Raw genomic sequence first — 12,755 nt, 5'->3', positions numbered from 1 at the left:
GATTACAAGTTTGAGGCCATTCTGAGCTATATAGCAAGACTGTCTCAAAAAGAAAAAAAAGTTTTCTAACATTTGATATTTCATTAAATTAGTGTTTTCACTAATACTTAAATAACCATTATTGCTGGCAGCATCAGTGGAATTCAGTTAGCTTCTATAGTGGCTCTTATGCATCTGTTATTTTGGTAAATTAGGAATTTCAGGGCTTTGTATTTATGAATACATTTAGAAGAAGCATTAGTAAGTGCTTTCATTTTGATAAAGCCCATGGTCTGAATCAGATTCACGTGTTGGGCTGTGCTAGAATGTCCATCATTACTTAATCAAGGTCCCTTTCTCTCCCCACTAGAATTGATCTTGCTGTTCTGTTGGGAAAGACACCGTCTTCAATGGAGAATGATTCATCGAACCTGGATCCATCACAGGCTCCTTCTTTGGCCCAGCCTCTAGTGTTCAGTAACTCAAAGCAGAGTGCTATATCACAGTCTGCTTCTGGGAACACGTTTTCTCATCATAGTATGGTAAGTAGGAAACAAACCTTCCCACTAACCCTGGCACACATACATAGTCATTCCTTTGTCGAAGGACAAAATTACAAAAATTTAATTTCAGGTTCTGGTCTTGGCCTTATTTTCAATCCTAGAATCAGGCAACACTTCATTCAACAACACAGAATAAGTATTCTGTTGGACTAAGCAGAAGAGGTTTGTTTTGTAGACAGAAAAGGGCTGAAAACAGCAGAAAAAAGAACAAAAAGTACACTGGCCATTTCTAAGATACTTTTCCTTGTTAGATAAGACGGGAGTAAGGCTGAGGAATTTCATTATTGTACTAGTTGAAAGTAGCCTGTTTGGAAATATGGCTGTTTCCTCAGAAAGTTGGATGACAGAAGTTTAATAACATGGAAATTTATCATGACAACTCCGTTTTAATTCTCTAGTCTGTTCTTTTTGGACTGACTGAATCTTCTTACAAGAGAGTTTGCATCATTTATTGAATATTCAATAAATGTAATTTCCTATTACTTCTGAAGAAAGAAAATCTGGCATCAATTTAGCAACAAATTTTAATCCTTTTGCAGTCCTAATCCCCATTATTTGATGGCAGAATTGCCTTATATATTTAATCATATATTTAGAATTCCAGAAACCTGTAGTCTTTCCATATCTGCTACTTATTAGCTGTGTCTCCACTTGAATGTGAATAAGAATAAAAGTGCTTGCTCTTAGCCATGCACCAGTGGCTCATACCTGTAATCCTAACTACTCAGGAGGCAGCAATCAGGAGAATCACAGTTTGAACCAGCCTGGGCAAATAATTCACGAGACCCTATCTTGAAAAAAACCTTCACAAAAAAAGGACTGGTGGAGCAGCTCAAGGTGTAGACCCTGAGTTCAAACCCCAGTACCACAAAGAAAAAAAAAAAAGCAAAAAAAACCTTGCTTTTCTTACCTTGAAGGGCCTTAAGATAAGTTAATATAATGGATACCAGTTACACAAATGTGGCAGTGGTAGTACTACTTACTATAAGAAAGAGCACTAATGACACATGAATTTTTTTTTTTGGATGGGCCTGGGGTTTGAACTCAGGATTTTAGACTTACACTTTCTGAGGATCAATTTTCTTTTTTTGGGAGGGTCTGGGAAAGGGGTGGCTAACGGGTTTAAACTTGGGGCCCTCACACTTGCTAGGCAGACACACTCCACCAGCCCTGTTTTGTGTTGGTATTTTCGAGATAGGGTTTTCAGTAACTCTTTCCCTAGGCTGGCTTTGAATCATGATCCTCCTGATCTCTGCCTCCCTAGTAGCTGAGATTATAGGCATGAGCCACTGGTGCCTGGTCTATTTTCTTGTAGATAGTAAATTCCTATGAAGTACTGCCTTAGTTTTGATGCTACCTTAACATTCTGTTTGTTTCTCCTCTTTCTCATTACGTGAATTAATCAGGGCTGGCATAGTGGCTCAAACAATAAGAGCACCTGCCTAGCAAGGATGAATCCCTGTGTTCAAACCTTAGTGCCACCAAAAACAGAATTCACATGTATTAATCAGTATGTTGAAGTACTTTTTCATTGAGAATAAGTGTTAGAAGATTAATTTTCCTTAAAGTTTAATAGATCTGGTAACATTAGTATTCTACTACTTATTTTTGTATACAATACAATGAATATTAGGTAATTTTCAGTATTTTTATCTTTTTAATTTATTTATTATTTTAAATAAGGGATGTTTAAACTGGGCACTGGTGGCTGGTGCCTGTAATCCTAGCTACTTGAGAGGCAGAGATCAGGAGGATTGCAGTTTGAAGTCAGCCTGGGCAAAAAATTCCAAAGACCCTATCTCGAGAGCACTCAACACAAAGGCAGTCAGTGGCTCAAGTGGTAGAGTGCCTGCCTAGCAAGTGTGGGGCCCTGAGTACAAACCTAGTACCAACAAAAAATAAATGTTTACAAATGCTGTTCCACTTTCTTTCTCCTTCCTTCTGTTTCTTCCTTCTTATGTGTAGTCTAGGCCTCAAACTCAAGATCCTCCTGTCTCAGCCTCCTGAGTGTTGGGATTACAGTCATGTACCACCATTCCTGGCAATTTTCTGTGTCTTTAATGCTTTGTTTTTGCAGAATATTTGATACTTAATACTTGTGTGAGATCATCTCTGCCACGGTCCCTCACTTTCAAGTGAACTTCTGAGGTTTTTTTTTTTTTTTTTTTTTTTAATTTTATTATTCATATGTGCATACAAGGCTTGGTTCATTTCTCCCCCCTGCCCCTACCCCCTCCCTTACCACCCATTCTGCCCCCTCCCTCTCCCCCCCACCCCCTCAGTACCCAGCAGAAACTATTTTGCCCTTATCTCTAATTTTGTTGTAGAGAGAGCATAAGCAATAATAGGAAGGAACAAGGGTTTTTGCTGGTTGAGATAAGGATAGCTATACAGGGCATTGACTCACATTGATTTCCTGTGCGTGTGTGTGTGTTACCTTCTAGGTTAATTCTTTTTGATCTAACCTTTTCTCTAGTTCCTGGTCCCCTTTTCCTATTGGCCTCAGTTGCTTTTAAGGTATCTGCTTTAGTTTCTCTGCGTTAAGGGCAACAAATTCTAGCTAGTTTTTTAGGTGTCTTACCTATCCTCACCCCTCCCTTGTGTGCACTCGCTTTTATGATGTGCTCAAAGTCCAATCCCCTTGTTGTGTTTGCCCTTGATCTAATGTCCACAAATGAGGGAGAACATACGATTTACTTCTGAGATTTAGATTTGTGTATAATCTTTGATATAGACCATTGAGGAATAAATGTCTTACTTTATGTGTTAGTCACTTGGCATCACTTTGACAAAACACCTGAGCAGATTGACATAAAGGAGGCAAGATTTGTTTTGGTGCACAGTTTCAGAGGTTTCAGTTTGTTATTACTTGAGTTCATTGTTCTTGGGATGTGGTTGGCTGAACATCATGGCAGGGAACATGTGGAAGAAAGTGCTGCTCATCTCATGGCGACCAGGAAGCAGAAGGAAGTGAAAGGAGGGAGGGACTGGGAATAAGGTATACCCTCCAATGGCATGCCTCCAGGGACCTATTTATTTCATCTAGACCCCACCTTCTAGTTTCTACCAGCTCCCAATAATGCCATCGAATTAGGGATCCATTAAAGGATTAATCTGTTGATTAGGTCAGTAGCCTCATGTTTGGGTGAGCATTGTGGTTCAAGCCCAGCTTGGGTAAAAAGTTGGAAGACCCCCCCCTCTCAGTCAACCAGATGGGCAGGGTGGGGGCACCTCTGTAATCCCAGTTTGGTGTGGTGGGACATAAGTAGGAGTCTAATCTGACTAGCCCCAGCAAAAATGCAAGACCCTATTTGAAAAATAGTTAAAGCAAAAAAAAAAAATGGCTGGAGGTGTGGCTCAAGTGGTAGGGTACTTTCCTAACAATTTTGAGGCCCTAAGTCTAAACCCTAGTACTGTTCTCCCTGCCCCCACCTCCAACATTGAGCTGTGGACCAAGCCTCCAACACTTAAATTTCCATCTCCAAACCATAGTACCTTGATTGGTTTTGTATAAGAAAGCACTGCTTTGTGGCAATCAGTGATTAAACTGGTACCATATTTTCTTAGTTTTTTTTTTTGGTGGTCCTGGGGTTTGAACTTAGGGCTTCATGCTTGCTAGGCGGGCATTCTGCAGCCTGAACCACTCTGCCAAACAGGTACACTAGAAAGAGAAGATTGAATCTCCTTGGAGGATTTTTTTTTTTTTTTTAAATGCTAGTCAAGGCCACATGGCTTAATCTTTTGGACTAGTTTTGGTTATAGTGGGGAATGTGGAGAATTACCCCCCCTTCGAAAAGTGTAAATTTTTGGAGCTAAGCATGGTGTCCACACATTTGTAATCCCAGCATTCAGGAGACTGAGGCAGGAGAATCTCTCCTTCCAAGGTCAGCTTGGGCCACATGGTGTCCCAAAATAAAATAAATTTTGCTTGGTTATCATGCAGTGATTGCCCTGTAAAATCTTCACACAAGTCGTATTGACTTGTTGGTTGTCAACTGGAGAAGTTGGGATGGCCATTTAACTTCTTTTCCTCTATGCTAAATATTAACATTCAGATGAAGTTAGTTTTGTTTGAGTTTAATTGAAGAGGCAAAGACCTGAATGGCTATAGTAAAATTTTATATTAGTTTCATGCTAATTTAATAGTTGATTTAAAAATATGAAAGATAGGGGTACTTTCCATTTGTCAGAGCTTTATCCCTGAGAAGGAAGGAATGATGGTGTTGATAGTATTAAGTTTTTAATGGCTCTTTATTTTTTGAGACAGGGTCTCACTGTGTATCTCATATTGCCCTGAAATTCATAATTCTCCTGCCTCTGCCATCCTTGTGCTTAAATTTATTTTTTAATTGATATATAAAACATAAAAAATTGCACATAATAGTAAAGGGGGTTATCATGACACTCTCAATATGTATAACTTGTATAATACTCTTTCAACTTTATGAGTTACTTTTTTTTTCCCCCCTATTTTCAAATAATGTAACTGAGGCAAGGAGAGATTAAAAAATAAATTTTTTGACACTACACACCCGTGGTTTGAATCTAAATAATCTTGTCTTTAAACCTTGTACTGGTGATGACTGTGCTGTATAGTTAGTCTGGTAATAATTCTTTTTTTTTAAAATGGTCTTTCATTCTACATAGGTCATTCTTGAATGTTGAATTCCTGGGCTCAAATGATCCTTCTGTGTGTCTGTGGTTCTTGGCTTGGTAGCTTTCTTTCTTTCTTTTTTTTTTTTTTTTTAAAGCTAGGTCTCACTATGTATGCCACACTTCCCTTGAATTCACAATCCTCCTGCCTCAGCCTCTTGAGTACTGGTATTGCAGGCATGAACCACTATGCTCAGTTTGGTAACATTCTCTTTTTGACAGTACTGGGGTTTGAACTCATGGTCTCACACTTGCTAGACAGGCACTCTACACTTGAGCCACTCCCTGCAGTCCTTTTCTGTGTTGGATATTTTTTGAAATAGGGTATTTGTCTAGGCTGGCTTTGAACCAAGATGCTTTGATCTCTGTGTCCTTAGTAGCTAGGATTACAGATCTGAGCTACTGTGCCCGCCTTGGTAACATTCTTAATTTGTCTGGTCTGTACTGGCTTTCAGTCTGGATAAATGTCTTTATTAGTAGCTGGGCAAGGTCACTGGCTATAGGTTAATCTCTTTATTTATCTATAGGTAAGCATGTTGGGGAAAGGATTTGGCGATGTCGGTGAAGCTAAAGGTGGCAGTACTACAGGCTCCCAGTTCTTGGAGCAATTCAAGACTGCTCAGGCCCTAGCTCAATTGGCAGCTCAACATTCTCAATCTGGAAACACCACCACCTCCTCTTGGGACATGGGCTCGACCACACAGTCACCATCACTGGTGCAGTATGGTAAGAAGACAGTAAATCAAGTCCTTGTATAGTCTAACATTATTGTCTGGCCTTACTGGCTGCCAGTGGAAGTGCAAAAATGTGTCCTGAAGCAAAGAGAAGGGTAACATTTTCTGCTTTCCAATAGTCAGATAGGTCAGATATTTGGGTAATAATAAAAATTTGAGTCCACATATCTGTCATCAACTTTAGCCATACATATAGTTGCAGTTTTTGTTGATTTGAGGGTTTTGGGGGGATTCTCCTTAGATTTATTTTCAGGTTGGTTTTTTTTCCTTTTTTTGTGTGTGCTGGGTGGGGTACATTATGGCATTTATAAAAGTTCTTATAATATATTAAATATACTTGAATTTACCCCCTCCATCATTCTCCTTTATCTCTTCTTCCCCCTTATCTTCAGTTTTGAAAATAACGATGTTGATTTAATTAAGCTTTACTTAAGAACAAATAATATCCAGTGATTATCGCCTATAGAAATACAATGAAATTCAGTCCTAAAAGAGTATCTGTTGACATGAGTGTTTTTTTTGGGGGGTGGAGGGAGTGGAATTGGGGTTTGAACTCAGGCTTTTGAGTTATTTTGGAGATGGGATTTTGAGAACTATTTGCCTGGGCTTGCCTGGAATTGTGAGTCTCCCACTCTCAGTCTCCCAAGTAGCTAGGATTATAGATGTAAGCCACTGGCACCTGGCTGAATTTCTGATTTTTTGAGGGTCTTGTTTATGGCACTAGCACAAAACAGTAGCATTTCCTTGGGACTCAACAGCACCACTGACCTCACACTTGTTGGATTTCTTCTCATAGATTTGAAGAACCCAAATGATTCAACAGTGCACAGCCCCTTTACAAAGCGCCAGGCTTTCACCCCATCTTCAACTATGATGGAGGTATTCCTTCAGGAGAAGCCACCTGCAGTGGCTACCTCCACAGCTGCACCTCCGCCCCCCTCTTCTCCTCTACCAAGCAAATCCACCTCGGCTCCACAGATGTCTCCTGTGTCATCAGACAACCAATCTTCCAGTCCTCAGCCGGTTCAGCAAAAACTAAAACAGCAGAAGAAAAAAACCTCCTTGACTTCAAAGGTACTCCAACATTTAAGTAAATGCTGTCTCTAAGCCAAGCTGATGTGGGATTTGGGAATTGAGATTGTAAGGGTAAATTTGGAAAGTTGAAGAGAATGTTTTATTATTCTACAATTACATTGTGTTAAACTGTTACATTCTTTTCTCTTTCATCTTTATTGTAGATTCCTGCTTTGGCTGTGGAGATGCCTGGCTCAGCAGATATCTCAGGGCTAAATCTGCAGTTTGGGGCATTGCAGTTTGGGTCAGAGCCTGTCCTTTCTGATTATGAGTCCACCCCCACCACGAGCGCCTCTTCAAGCCAGGCTCCAAGTAGCCTGTATACCAGCACGACCAGGTACAGAAAATATTAACCACAACAGCTATTATTAGTATTATCTGTAACTTCAACATAGATATATGCTGCTTTCGGTACCTGTAGAATGTTCAAACTCACTTATAAATGATGTACACGGCATCTCTAACAGTACCTTGGTATCTGCCACAGCTAAAAATGCTTTCAGCACATCATTTAGTCCTTTGGTATGGGACTATGCCTGTGATGAGTACAACTTGGAGCTCCTAGGATGGCGATAGCAGTAGTATTTTAGAAAAATTGTAAGGAACCTTGAAATTAAACAGACCTTTTCTACTTCCTCTGGTAGCAGTGAAGGAAGGCCATCTTAAGTATCATACAACTGTGGAAGAATTTCAGGGGCGTACACTGTTTTTCCTTAATCTTTAGACTTAAAAAATACAAATGTCTGGCCCTAGTTTAGATCTGTTGAATCACAACTGCTACTAATGCATGTGAGTGTTTTATTAAGGTCCTCTTAGGAAAATGCCAATAATCTTAAATCTAATAAGGTTGTGGAGTTTCAGCAAAAGATGATTTATCCAGGCTGGATGCTGTTGGCTCGCACATGTAATCCTAGCTACTTAGAAGGCTGAGATTGAGAGGATCAAGGTTCTAGGTCAGTTTAGGCAAATAGTTCATGACATCCCCCCATGTCCAAAGTAACCAGAGCAAAATGGACTGGTGGTGTGGTTCAACAGGCAGAGCACCTGCTTTGCAGGTGTGAAGCCCTGAGTTCAAACTCCAGTCCTAATGCACACATGTGCGTACACGCACACACACAGACTTTTCCAGGTTGGAGATGTGGCTGGAGTAGTACAGATGTGGCTGGAATAGTACAGTGCTTGCCTAGTAATCACAAGGTCCAGAGTTCAAACCCTATGCCATCATAAATCGTTCCCTCCCCCCCACAATAAAAGGTGAATTTTTCTGTGCTAAGAGTTCATGTTTTGATGCATAGAGGTACAAGAGGAATATATCCTTTTTCTATTAACTTTTAGCTTCTTTTTCTCAAAACAACAACTTTTTTTATTTGAATCCCTAGGGCTATAGAATGTGGGGATTCTTGCTATTGTCAAGGAAAGTTATGGCAATTTCTTTTATTTGTTTCTGGAAAATTTTTTTGATTGGAATATACTTACCAGTAGTAGATGTCTACCATTTCTTTAGTATCTGCTCTATTTTGTTTCTCTGAAGTTTTTCTTTTCATTTCCCACAGTGAATCTTCATCTACAATTTCATCTAACCAGAGTCAGGAGTCTGGTTATCAGAGCGGCCCAATTCAGTCAACAACCTATACCTCCCAAAACAATGCTCAGGGCCCTCTATATGAACAGAGATCCACGCAGACTCGGCGGTACCCCAGCTCCATCTCTTCATCACCCCAAAAGGACCTGACTCAGGCAAAGGTACTGGCTTCACCAGTCTGTGGGTATTGGTTAGGAAAATAATGGGCAAAAGTCCCTTGACAATTAGTGTTTTACATCTTAGAAAATAGTGCTAAGAAGCTGGAGAAATGTTGATTGAAAGGGTGAAAAAACACATTTCTCTGGTTAGTGAAATACAAGTTAATCTCTTGTTTGTGAGCCTGGAGACTCACAAGCAAAATCCATTCTCTTGTAGTCTCTTGCAGAATCAACCTCAAATACCTTTCACTTTTCCTCTTAGAAGATCTCATTGTTAGACTTCAGGGTGCATATCAGTAAATTTCACCTTGCTCTGCCTTGAGTTGGTGAGAGGGACAGCATATGCTAGATGTTACATGGTAGGATATCTTCACCTGTAGGGGTTGCCTTAGTCCCATAGAGTTGGTATATCTGTTCTTTCTATACTGAGATTTTAACTCGGGGCCTTGAGCTTGCTAGGAAAATTTCCACTGAGCCATGTTCCCAGACCAGTTTGTTTGTTTGTTTATTTATCAATCAATCAGTACTGGGGCTTGAACTCAGGGCCTACACCTTGAGCCACTCTACAAGTCCTGTTTGTGTTCGGTTTTCTCATTATAGGGTCTTGTAAGCTATTTGCCTGGATTGGCCTTGAACTGTGATCCTTCTGATCTCTGCCTCCTGAGTAGCTAGGATTACAGGTGTGAGCCACTGACGCTCAGTTTGTTTTTAATTTTTGTCATTATGGATCGTCTCATTATATTGAACCTCCTGTTAACTAGCAGTTTTTCCTAAAGGTTTGTTGACGAAAATTAAGCTGAGTAAATACTAACTTTGCTTGTTCATGAGTTTGTCTGTTCTTGTTCCTCTCTTTCTTATATCAGAATGGCTTCAGTTCTGTGCAGGCCACGCAGTTACAGACTCCGCAATCTGTTGAAGGTGAGTGTTCTCTGGGCTTTTTTCTCTTGGATTTTTCCTCCTCTGTCAATATTTTTGCGTTTTTTTAAAAAGTGGAGAGAACTCTGGCACAATAATCAAAACATCTGGTTATGGTATTAGCTTGGTCTACCTTGCTCATTAATCTCAAACCATGCTAAGTTTCAACTTCTCTTTATTTTTGAGTCATGGTCTCACTGTGTAGCCCAGCCTGACCTTGAACTCATAGTCCTCCTATTTTAGCCTCCCTAGTGTTGGAATTACAGGTGTGTACCACCACACTCTGCCTTCAAGTTCTCTCTCTTAAAATGGTAATGAAATCCATGTTGCAAAATGCCTGGAATTTATTTTTTTAATTGTATTATTATGAAGTAATTCACATTCTTACTGTTGGGGCAACCTGAGACTTATAGTTATTCTTCACTTTTAGACACTTCCTTTCTTCTGATGAGGTGAAGTTTTTTCTTCTTTGTTTCCAGGTGCTACAGGCTCTGCAGTGAAATCTGACTCACCTTCCACTTCTAGTATCCCTCCTCTCAATGAAACGGTATCTGCAACTTCCTTACTGACGACAACCAATCAGCACTCGTCCTCCTTAAGTGGCTTGAGTCACAGTGAGGAGATTCCAAATACTACCACCACACAACATAGCAGGTAATTTGGGGTGAGGATTGAAGTTGGTGTTGGTGAGTTTAATTAACAACTCTCTGGCCCTATGTTATTCCTTCTACCTAGCAGAGATCACGTTAGTCTCTTTTTGCTTTTGTGATTAGTGGGTCACCTGAGAGCTGTGGAAAGTGAAGACAAAAGGAGACACATTTTCCTCTTTCAACATTTGCTCTTGCTTTCTTCCTTACTACCCTGCCTGGCCATTCTACTTAGTGTATCATCTCAGACCTCCTATATTCTGTCTTATTTTCTTGGTGGTGTGTGTGTGGCTTTTTCTCTTTTTTTTTTTTTTTTGGTGGTACTGGTGTTCAAACTCAGGGCCTTACACTTGATAGGCAAGTGCTCTACTGCTTGTCACTCTGCCAGCCCTTTTGTTGTGTTGGGTATTTTCAAGATTGGGTCTGGACAACCATTTGCCTGAACTGGCCTCCAACTGCAACACCCTGATCTCTGTCTCCCACATAGCTAGGATTATAGGTGTGAACCAACAGTGCCTGGTTTGCTTGTGTTAACTGAAGTTCTAGGTTATGGAGCCATAGTGCTATTGTTGATGGTGTTGCTACAGCCTTTTTTTTTTCCTTGTAGCACATTATCTACACAGCAGAATACCCTTTCATCATCAACATCTTCTGGGCGCACTTCGACATCCACTCTTTTGGTAAGTATGATACTGAGAGAATGTGGGGTTCTTACACTTTTAACTACCCAAACCCTAAGATTCTCCCAAGAGGAAATTTTTGAAAATTTCTCATGAACTCATAGTCTTACAGGAACTAGTGAAGAAATGTGTAGGAAAGAAAGCTGTGATACATTTTTCAGATCCCAACTTTATCTCTTTACTCACCAGCCAGTGTTGGTCTCTGGGGAGTTTGTCCCCATTCACTTTGCTGTCTTGCTGAACAGGATGTGCACTGAGTCTCTGTTACCATTCCTTGTGAGATGAATCTCATGGAACTTGTAGTCAAGAGATTCTTTCTACCTTGACAGAGGGCACCCTAGTATCCTCTCTTGGGTGATTGGGAAATTGATGTGATGATCATATATTTAGCAGAAAGGATTGTTTGTCTTTCCTGACCTGTGTTGCTCATTGTCTATTCTCCTTCCACTACTCCCTGTTTCTGAAGCACACAAGTGTGGAGAGTGAGGCGAATCTACATTCTTCCTCCAGCACTTTCTCTACAACGTCCAGCACAGTCTCTGCACCTCCCCCAGTGGTCAGTGTCTCCTCCAGTCTCAATAGTGGCAGTAGTCTGGGCCTTAGCCTAGGCAGCAACTCCACCGTTACAGCCTCAACTCGAAGCTCAGTTGCTACGACTTCAGGTAACCTTGTATAGGTGGGGTGGCATTCCTTTGGAATGGAGGAGATAAGTAATTGTGTGACACTATAAAAGTATTACTTGCTTTTTAGGAAAAGCTCCTCCCAACCTCCCTCCTGGGGTCCCGCCGTTGTTGCCTAATCCATATATTATGGCTCCAGGGCTGTTACATGCTTACCCGGTAAGTGGGACAGAAGGGTCTTATGGTGTGGCTATTCTTTATAGTTCTGACTTCAGGTGGAAGATTTACAATTAAAATGCATAATAAATGAGTGTTTTCACATATATGTAAACAGGTTTTTAATCTTTGTAGTTTTGGGAAAATAAAATTGATTTTAGAGAAGACACTCTGTTGCATATCTGCTGTTTGTGAAATACAGATTCTAGATCTTAGCTCTCAGATTTATTTTCTGTAATTGAGTTAATGTCCTAGTTCTGGGTCTTTTCTGGCTCTGATCTGGTTAGAATAGTTTGTCAACTAGTCTGAAAGTGAGAGTAAATGGCTGACAATAGTAGCTTTTTGCTCTGGTATATCTTTTGTCACTTTCAGGTATTCAGTATCTATTAAGATGAAGGATATTTATTAAAATTAAAGACACCTGTTTTTGACCTTTTAGATAAACATTGTACAGATAAAATGTCCAAATAACACTATTACACGTTTTTAAACAACAACATTTAAAACCTAGAATTTGGAGAAAATAAGAGTAAAATATGAATTCTTCTGGAGGAGATAAATTTTAAGCCAGAGCTGGGCACTGGTGGTATATGCCTATAATCCTTAACTACTTGAGAGTCTGAGATCAGGAAGATTGCATTTTGAGGCCAGCCAGGGCAAAAAAGTTAGTGAGATTACATCTCAACCAATACTTAGGCAGGACACTTAGAAGTCTGAGATCTGGAGGATCACGGTTCCAGGCCAGCTAGGATAAAAAAAATTGCAAGACCCATCTTGACAGAAAAAAGCTAGAGCATGGTATTGACTGCCTGTCTTCACAATAACAGTGGGAAGTGTAAAATAGAAGGATTGTGGTTCAGGCCTGCCCAGGCCCAAAGCCAGACCCTATCAAAATAACCAGAGCACAAAGGACTTAGAGGTATGGCTTAAGCAG

General features: G+C 40.2%; 1 protein-coding gene across 29 annotated transcripts in view; it reads left to right on the top strand.

Moving 5' to 3' along the window:
- The window catches only part of Ubap2l (ubiquitin associated protein 2 like), a 49,357-nt gene that overhangs the window by 24,380 nt on the left and 12,222 nt on the right, over positions 1 to 12,755 (top strand). For all 29 annotated transcript variants that reach the window (XM_020166241.2, XM_074047997.1, XM_074048000.1 and 26 more), the window contains 10 exons: positions 350 to 521; positions 5,723 to 5,921; positions 6,726 to 7,003; positions 7,168 to 7,340; positions 8,557 to 8,746; positions 9,607 to 9,661; positions 10,138 to 10,312; positions 10,913 to 10,985; positions 11,452 to 11,647; positions 11,736 to 11,824. In XM_020166241.2, the coding sequence (XP_020021830.2) occupies positions 350 to 521; positions 5,723 to 5,921; positions 6,726 to 7,003; positions 7,168 to 7,340; positions 8,557 to 8,746; positions 9,607 to 9,661; positions 10,138 to 10,312; positions 10,913 to 10,985; positions 11,452 to 11,647; positions 11,736 to 11,824 (1,600 nt within the window). The remainder of the gene's footprint in view (positions 1 to 349; positions 522 to 5,722; positions 5,922 to 6,725; positions 7,004 to 7,167; positions 7,341 to 8,556; positions 8,747 to 9,606; positions 9,662 to 10,137; positions 10,313 to 10,912; positions 10,986 to 11,451; positions 11,648 to 11,735; positions 11,825 to 12,755) is intronic.

The sequence above is a fragment of the Castor canadensis genome, chromosome 11, assembly GCF_047511655.1.
Source record: "Castor canadensis chromosome 11, mCasCan1.hap1v2, whole genome shotgun sequence".
NCBI classification, from domain to species: domain Eukaryota; kingdom Metazoa; phylum Chordata; class Mammalia; order Rodentia; family Castoridae; genus Castor; species Castor canadensis.
Note: the sequence above shows the minus strand (reverse complement) of the source record. Positions and strands in the feature narration are given on the sequence as shown.